Raw genomic sequence first — 9708 nt, 5'->3', positions numbered from 1 at the left:
ATCAAGAACCCAGAGGCGGAGAGGAATTCCGTCCTCTCAGTGAAACAGTGGGTTAGTCGGGGCGACTGTAGAGGAGGAATGTGCACTTTGGGTGCAAGCACCCATGAGCGAAGGCTGCCCTGACTGAGCTTCGTTTGCTTGGGGTCTAGCTCACTCTTGCCGGGCAGCAGGTGACAGGACGTGCTTTTCCAAATTAATGAGAGAAAACGTTGATTCTCCTGCTGCCCATGAAGGTGGAAAGTGAAGTGGGGAGACATGTGGGGAGTGAGGGGTGTCTGGGGGTTCCAAATCTGCTGTTGGTTTCTTTCACTGCTGACTAGAGATATACAGGGTGTCCCCCCAAAATGTATACACACTTTGAATACCTACTAATTCCAATGGTTTTAAGCATAAGAAAGAAAAATAATGGAGCTGTTATCTGTTAAAAGTGTGGGCACAAACAGGTAGTTGGACATTCCCTGAGGGGTCTCAGATTGGAGAGGTTGAAGGCCAGACTGAGGGTCCCCGTTTTCCCCACTACCCCAGTGCACAAATTTCGTGCACAGGACTACTAGTAGAAAAATAAAATAGAAAAAAGCTATACAATGACTTTCAAGTCTTTGACCACCAAATATAATTTGAATTCTACCCCTATTTTCTTAAAGTATTTCAGTTTTTCCCCCCATAGCATTTGCCACCACTAAAGTACTAGGTAATTGACTTTTCTATTATGTTGACTGTTTAATGTATGTTTTCTCACAATGGCAGAAACTTGTGCATGCTTTATTCCCTGTGTTTGCCTACCACCTAGAACAATGGTCTGCATTTATGTGTGGTTTATTTGTGTTTCAGCTACAGATTTCATAACGGGTAGTGTTTGTTTGTCAACGACATCTTTTTGGGGAAATCATTAAGGGCCTGTTTCACTTGCTGGTTTCTTAAGGTATAAATACAAAGATTCAGCATGGGAGCAACAGAAGGATTAAGTACTGCTACCCCTTTGCTCAAAGTCACATAGTCTTTTGCAGATATTTTTACATATATGAACATGCAGCTCCCATAAGAAATGGAAACCACAATCATATGGGAGCCACAAGTGGAAAAGGCCTTTTCCTTTGCTGGCAGAGGGGATCTTCAGAATTGTTGGAAGAATGAGTGTGTAACAGAGAATCACAAAGGCCAACCTTACCATGAGGGTGAATACTGTTAAGAAAAATGCCCTAGGATATAGAAACTTTGTGCAAGCGTCAGCAGCACAGAAGAGACACCGGTGAAGTGGTCAATAACGTTTAAGTCACAGAAACCCAAATGGAGTCCCATAAGCACAGAGGGACAGATGATGAGGAAACCAGCCAGCCAGGAGTTGATTACAAGTTGGTTGCAGACTTTGTTACTCGTGATAGGTGTGTAATGTAGAGTTTTGCAAATCGCCGCATAGTGATCATAGGACAGAAGGAAAAACTGTAGAACCCACAAAGATAAAAATAAATGCTGTGTCATATAAGCCTTATAGAAAATGGTTGTATCTCCTCTAGTGATGCTGACCAAAAACCTTGGAATACAGACTGTTTTGAATGAAATGTCTAAGACAGAGAAATTCCTGAGGAAGAAATACATGGGATTCTTCAAACCAGCATTTGACAGTGTTAACAGGAAGATGGTCAAGTTTCCAGTTATACTCATAAGTAGGTGAACAGCAGAAAGAAGAATCAAGTCACAGCTTGTAACTCTGTGTCATCCCTAAGTCCCAGAAGAATGAATCTCTAACTGAAGTCTTATTTGGAATGGCTACACTCTAACATCTTAGGTCTGTAGGTAAAAATAATCATAGATATCAACAACTCCTGATATACTTTCAAATACATTTGTAGTGTTCTTATTCTGCAATGAAAGAAACATGAAGTCACAAAAAGGGACAGCATAGTTATCCATTAAAATTGCAAACTCATATCAGCAATTAATTTGCTTTTTATTACTTAAAAATCTTAGATTTTAATTACAGCTTTTATAATTCCTTGTTAAATATTTTTGAAAACTTACTTAACACAGAGAAAGTTGTTTTTTTAAAGTGATAAAAGTGGGTAATAATGAGAAATACGTAGTTTACTTCATTGTGGACATAATTCATTTCGGAAGGTTAAATAAGTTATTGAAACACATAGTATTTTGAAAACTTAATATTTATAAAAGTCTACTTGCTAATTTTGCCAGTGGGAAATTTATTATTGAGTCAGAATAAAAACGTTTTCTAAATATGTCTCGTTTTCTGATTATAGTAAAAATTAAGCAGAAAATATAATACTTGTGGGCAATTCATTGAAATTCCTTCCCGTTTTCCTTTATTCTAAAGTGATTCTATTTGCTCCTTTTTGACTAAAATTTGCACAACACAATGCCAGACCTTTTTAATACACAATGTTGTATGGTAAAAGTTCCATTTTGAATCTTTGAATATAATCAGTCATAAAAATAATGAAAATTAAGAACGTTCTTTGTAAGATTAAATAATTATCTTAGAAATTGTTACATGATAGCCTCTATTGCGCTGAGCTTTCAAAATTAATAATTAGATAACTTTTCTGTTCACCAAACAGTAGTTTTGGAAGATGTGATAGAGAAAGGAAATATATTAGAAGGAAGAAAAATAACAACAGCAATGATAGCAATAATAAATGTTATAAGAAAATGTAATGAGTTTTATTACAGTATGTCCTCGGGTTATGTCAGAGATGCGTTCCTACAGTGTGACACAATGTGATTTTTGCGGTAAGTCAGAACCCACCTACATAAGCACCTATGTCACTCAGATGGAGCACATACAGAACAGTAATGAAGTGAAACAGTAAAAAAAAATTAAAAGAAAGATAACAATTCCTGACTTTACTTGTGGTAAATAAATAATAAAAAACATAAAGCACATATATATGTACATATGTCGAAATGACAGACTTTTTTTTATATAAATAAATAAAAGATGGCGATGTAACCATGAAAAGATATCGTCAAATCTGATGTAAACCCAAGGACTGTCTGTATTATTGTTACACTTATTATTATTACTATTACTATTATTATTATTATACCAAAGGTCTAAATAGCTTTTAACCTGTGCCCCAAAATGCTTTCAGTAGGCCCTGTTAAGAACCTCATTTGCAAATGATGAAATTGAGGTACTGATATTTACCTGTGTAGGTCAACATGGTGTGCTACTACCTGTACTGCCATTTGAGAGAACATGTATGGACCTTGAAAATATTATACAAAGCAAAATAAGTCATATTAAGTTAAGAACCATATGATTTCACTCACATATGGGACATAAAACTGAAACTCATGGGCACAGACAATAGTATGGTGGTTACCAAAAGAATGGGGTAGGAGGTTAATAACGGGTAAAGGGGACCAACCATATGGTGACGGAAGATGATTTTAGTTTGGATGGTGGGCAGACAATGAAAAATTTATCAATTTTGTGGTATTCTTAAGTAGCCAGGTTTGGTTTCATTGATATTTTTAATTTTGTTTTTCTGGTTTCTATTTCATTGATCTTTATTATTCCCTTTTATGTTTTGTGTGATACTAAAAAGAATGAGTTCAGTATTCTGTTGATGTTGGATGGAATATTCTAAAAATTTCATTTAGATCTATTTGGTTCATAATGTTGTTCAAGTATTCCATATCTTTGCCTGTTTTATTTACAAAAATTTTTATAAGTTATTGAAAGTATTGTAATGTCTGACTCCATTGTGCAGTTGAGTGTTAAATTCAACTTCATAGTGTTAAGTTAAACTACATTTGTCAAGCTGGTTCATTTGCTAATATTGGTTGGTTTTGAGTATGTAATTGGTAAAAATCAATGAAATAATTCTGTAAAAATCTATCGAGTATACAGAATTACAATTAACTTTATTGTATACTTTATTATTTGTAACATATTTGTAAAATTTATAATATGTCTGTGTATTCTTTTCTGATAACTAGTTGATAAAACTTACTAGCACACTATTTCTCTCTGCCCATATACATTGAAGGACCTGGACTTTATTGAGCACTGGATTGCTTGAATAATGTCTCCATCAATGAATGCAAGCAAGTATTTGGATTTATGTAGAATCTCCAAAGTAACAACTGCAAAAATGTAAAGTCTTGTCATGTAAAGAAAGAGAAAAAAACATGATTCTGGAATAGCAGGAGGATTCATGTCTAAGCTGCCTAATAAGAGAGTCCATCATACTTCTCAGTTCTCACTGAAGTTACCATCAAATTGAGCAAAACAATTTTTACAAGCAAATGTAACAAATGTTTTTGCTAAGACACAAAAATTTAAATATTATATGGATGCTTTAGACATTAATATTCTCCAACACTTTATTAATTTTTACCTGTGTTTGATTAAGGGTAACCCTGTTTCTTTAAGTACTTGTTAAAAATAGTAATTTTTTAAAAAAATATATTTTTACTGATTTCACAGAGGACGGAAGAGGGAGCATTAGATCTATTTGGTTCATAATGTTGTTCAAGTATTCCATATCTTTGCCTGTTTTATTTACAAAAATTTTTATAAGTTATTGAAAGTATTGTAATGTCTGACTCCATTGTGCAGTTGAGTGTTTTATGTAGAATCTCCAAAGTAACAACTGCAAAAATGTAAAGTCTTGTCATGTAAAGAAAGAGAAAAAAACATGATTCTGGAATAGCAGGAGGATTCATGTCTAAGCTGCCTAATAAGAGAGTCCATCATACTTCTCAGTTCTCACTGAAGTTACCATCAAATTGAGCAAAACAATTTTTACAAGCAAATGTAACAAATGTTTTTGCTAAGACACAAAAATTTAAATATTATATGGATGCTTTAGACATTAATATTCTCCAACACTTTATTAATTTTTACCTGTGTTTGATTAAGGGTAACCCTGTTTCTTTAAGTACTTTAACCCTGATTCTTTAAGTACTTGTTAAAAATAGTAATTTTTTAAAAAAATATATTTTTACTGATTTCACAGAGGACGGAAGAGGGAGCGAGAGATAGAAACATCAATGAAGAAAGAGAATCATTGGTGGGCTGCCTCCTGCATACCCCCTCTGGAGGTCGAGCCTGCAGCCCTGGCACTTGTCCTGAATGGGGATCAAACCGTGACCTCCTGGCTCACAGGTTGATGCTCAATCAATGAGACTCACCTGTTGGTCAGAAGTCACATTTTAACGGTGAGAAAAGAGAATCCAAGCACTGAGAATGAAAAAAAAAAAAAGTGGGAGGGGGGCAGGACATCTGTAATACTTTTAACAATAAAGTAAATTTAAAAATAAAATAAAATGTTTAGTAAAAAAGAATATTAAGGATGAGTGTCCTGATGGTAAATTAAATGATCGTATATGTTCAGCATCATTGTGAAAGAAGATAGAAAAGGCAAATGGAAGAATATTGAATGAAGTTTGTTCTCAAAAGCATAAAGCTATAATTAAGAACTTTTTATAGAAAGGATGTGTCAAGGTCTGAACAAAGTTATCACTTACATCCACGCCCTCAGTGTCCAAAAAAATTCTGAATGAGATATATATATATATATTTGAAAAATAATGAAACCATTCAAACACTGAAACACATTTTAGGGGATCCGTGGCATACCAGAAAATGCAAGAACTGTCTGGGAGATAGAAAGCATAGGTTTTAATTGCCAAAAAAGTCAATGGAGAGGCTATTGGATTTTAGGAAACCTAAAGACAGTCCAGGTTGTTCCCAAGGGAACCTCAGATGAGCTCCAGGCTCAGCATCAACAAATTTAAAGAAAGTAATGGGCTCTGGAGCAATCGTCAATATAGTTTATCAGAGATGTTTTCTGATAAAAGTAGTGGGGTCCTACCTGAATATCAATACCATATTTGTAGGAACTTTGAAATTTGGTCCAAAAAAATCATCCTTGCTGCTTGACACAGTCGCTGCAGGGAAGAAACATCTGCACAGCATATGTTTCAAGGGACCTGGCGTATATGGCATACTGTTCTTAATATGTTTGCTCCCCTTCTTAGCGCTATGTGTTTTAACCAAGGTCACCTCTCCGAGAAAGGTTGTTTCCCCAGATGGGGATTTCTCCCTGGAGTTAGGGATTAACAGGACTAAGAAATTGAATAAATCAGTGAAACCCCTTAACTAAGTGCCAGCCTGGTAGTTAATTACTTTGACTACGAACAATCACGCTTAAACTACATAATCTTTACTTAGGATAATCTCCTTCAGTTACTTCCTTGTCACTTAACAGAACAATAGAGTAGCAACCTTGGAAGGGAGATAACAAACGCCTTAACCTTTGGAATAGAATGGATAGGATTAAAATCAATTGGTATAAATACAGATGTAACAAGAGAATAAAAGATAGAACCTGGCTGGAGAACCTGGTTGGGGAACCTGGCTGGAGAACCTGGCTAGAGAACCTGGCAAGGCTGCTGGTCAACTGAACACTGTCTCCATGTCATTCCTTCTTTGCCGATTCCTTTGGGAACCCCTGGATCTGTTGGGGCTGGACCCCAGCATTAAAAAAGATATGTTATAATATTAAAGGATGGAATTGACATTGAAGATGTAACATCTTTGTCCCAAGTAGCATAGATGAATAGTCATAATGTAAAAACCATAGGAAAGATGAGGGCAAATATAAGGACATTAGATTTGAGACTTTAATTCCAGAAAATCTTATTTTAATACTTTGTGCATATCTTCTGGGAGAAAAATATTTTTAGAATTCCTTGGTGATAATTTTAACTTTTGATTGGTGTCCAAAGGAAAAGATCCCTTAAACTAAATTCTTGCATTTTTTAAGCATGTCATTCTCATCTATGTAACATCAAATTAATCATGCTCAGAAATTTCAGGGCATGTAAATTTTAAAAGGTAGTTGTGCCAATGAGTCCAAAATGGTATAAATAGAGAATAAAACTTGAAGGAAATGGAAGTATAGCAGTGGACGGAGAAATATAACAATATTAATATTATGTTAGGCATACCGTTTCATTTAAATAAAGTTCAGGCCATAAATTTATGATGAAAATTTATTTGAGAAACATTTTTTGATCAAGTTCTTAAAGGACTGCTTTACCTGCTCATTTCTTAAGGAGTAAATAAATGGATTTAGCATTGGGGCAACAGAGGTATTGAGCACTGCTATACCCTTGGTGAAAGCCACTCCTTCTTTTGCTGAAGTTTTGACATACATGAAAATGCAGCTGCCATAAGAAATAGAGACAACAATCATGTGTGAGGAACAAGTGGAAAAGGCCTTCTTCCTTTGCTCAGCAGAGGGGATTCTCAGTATCATTTTAAGGATGAATACATAGGAAAGAATCACTAATGTTAAGGTTACCATGAGCGTGAATACCGCCAGAAAAAAGGCCAGGAGCTCTAGGAACGCTGTGTCTGTGCAGGAGATCAGTAGTATCGGAGAAGAGTCACAGGTGAAGTGGTCAATGATGTTGGAGTCACAGAAATCCAGTTGAAGTCCCATGATCACAGGTGGGAAGATAATGAGAAATCCAGCCAGCCAAGAACTAATTACAAGCAGGTTGCAGATTCTGCTATTCATGATTACTGTGTAGTGCAGTGGCTTACAGATAGCCACATACCGATCATAGGACATAGCAGTCAAAAGGAAAAATTCTGTTGAACCAAGGAGAATGAGAAAAAATACCTGGGCCATGCAAGAATTATAAGAAATGGTCATATCCCCTGTTGCAATGCTGACCAGGAATCTAGGAATAGAAACTGTGGTAAATAAGATTTCTAGGAAAGAGAAATTCCTAAGGAAAAAATACATGGGGGTTTTGAGGTGTGAATCTATCAAAGTAAGGGTGATAATTGTCATGTTTCCAGTTATACTCAGTATATATGTGAAAAACAGAAATAGAAAAATTAAAATATTTAACTGTGGGTCATCTGTTAATCCCAGAAGAATGAACTCTTTTACAGATGTTTGATTTTTCATTTCTTATTGTTAACTTCTTCCACATCTGTAAATGCAAACAAAAAACTATGATTTAGTGAGTATAGGATTACTTTTTTTTTTAATTGGGACCATCAAACCTATACACACACACACACACACACAGTACATATATATTACTAAACAAGTAAACAGAATGTAAACTTTTTTATGAATTAAATAATAAAATATTGCTTTTTTGAAGAGATTCTAATAGCCAAAGGTAAGGGACCTAAGTTATAAGCTGATTAGAAAACGGAAAAAATGAAAAAATTCTTCTAATAATATAATCCCCTGTGGAGAAATTTGACTGCTGAAACCCAAACACTCTGTTACCTTACTTTAATTGTCAGTCTTCGATGCTTATTTTGGAGCATTTAATCAATTTCACAACTTGTTTGTGCCTTTGATTTCCTTATGTAATAATATACTTACATAATGTGTTGGTGAAACTTGGCGAGATGATCCTAGTTGCTTAGAGTGAGATGGAACATATGGAAGAATAAGTCCAGTACAAAATTGTTCTTGAAGTAGGGAGGCCCTGACAAAAAGGTGAGAGTCCCAGTGCCGGTAGAAGGTGCTACATCCAGACTGTAAGCAAAGTATTCAAGAAATCTTGCAACTCATGATCAAGTAAACCGATGAACAAAAATAGATCCAGAGACAGAGAAGCATGGAACAGACTGTCAAACCTCACAGGGAAGGCAGGAAGGGGGTTGTTAAGAGATCAACTAAAGGACTTGTATGCATGCATAGATGCATAACCAAAGGACACAGACACTAGGGGCATGAGGGAATGTTCTGGGGGCTGGGAGGGGCTGGGGAGAGGTCAATTAAGGGAAAAGGAGACAGAAGTAATACTTTAAACAATAAATATTTTTTTTAAAAAAGAGAGTTGGTCACATTTGGCTAAAGCTCTATGGGCAGTTTCAAGTAGTTAATCTATATAAAGTCCGAAAGACCATAAATAGAGCCCTGTCTTAAATTTTGAACTGATGACACAACACAATCAGAGGCTATATTTCCTTGAAATGTGGGTAACACTGCCTAAAAAACTAACTATATAAAATAAAAATAAAAATGTGGGATCAGAAATATATTTAGCATTGAAATAGGTAAATGGAGGTGAGAAACTTCTGTATTTTGCTGGTTAATTAAGTAAAACTTTTAGTTCATAAGAAAAAGGATCAAAAACATGAGTTAAAATCAAGAAATAACAGCTATGTAAAAGAGGTGAGCTTCATGGCATAGGAGTGAAAGTTTGTAGAAATAAAATTCTCACAATATAAAGAACTAACTGAAGTTGCACAATCCAAAGCCAAGCATTTAGTTAGCTCTTGTTTTACAAAATTTACATAAATATAACATTCCAATTTTAAATGCTAGAACAATCTTACTTGATCTTAGTGAATAATTTTAATTAGGTATCCTTGGGAAATTATATTTTAAAAACATCAAACATCAGAGACTTGTATAGTACAAACAACAATTAGAAGTTTAAACCCACCTTAGACTGCTTGGCCATGCCATCAAAAAATGCTAAGGCAATAAAATCCAGTTACATATAAACTTGTGAATAAGCAGATAATAGCAACAGGAAAAGGCCACAAGTATAAAAAATGACCTAATTAAATATTTTATTTATTAAAAATATATTGAGTGTACATTTTAGGCACGATATAGTTAGTAGATAGGCACAACATCAAAATACAGTAAAAATTGAGAGACTAATATCTACACCAGGGGTCCTCAAACTACG

General features: G+C 34.9%; 1 protein-coding gene and 1 pseudogene across 1 annotated transcript; both read right to left on the bottom strand.

The window, feature by feature from the left end:
* Positions 1-840: 840 nt before the first annotated feature.
* On the bottom strand, positions 841-3216 carry LOC102769597 (annotated as a pseudogene).
* A 3794-nt stretch (positions 3217-7010) lies between these two features.
* Positions 7011-7952, bottom strand: LOC102769299 (olfactory receptor 6C65-like). The gene has a single exon (XM_006759855.1). The coding sequence runs from the start codon at positions 7950-7952 to the stop codon at positions 7011-7013; it is 942 nt and encodes a 313-aa protein (XP_006759918.1).
* Positions 7953-9708: the final 1756 nt, after the last annotated feature.

The sequence above is a fragment of the Myotis davidii genome, unplaced genomic scaffold, assembly GCF_000327345.1.
Source record: "Myotis davidii unplaced genomic scaffold, ASM32734v1 scaffold297, whole genome shotgun sequence".
Classification (NCBI taxonomy): domain Eukaryota; kingdom Metazoa; phylum Chordata; class Mammalia; order Chiroptera; family Vespertilionidae; genus Myotis; species Myotis davidii.
Note: the sequence above shows the minus strand (reverse complement) of the source record. Positions and strands in the feature narration are given on the sequence as shown.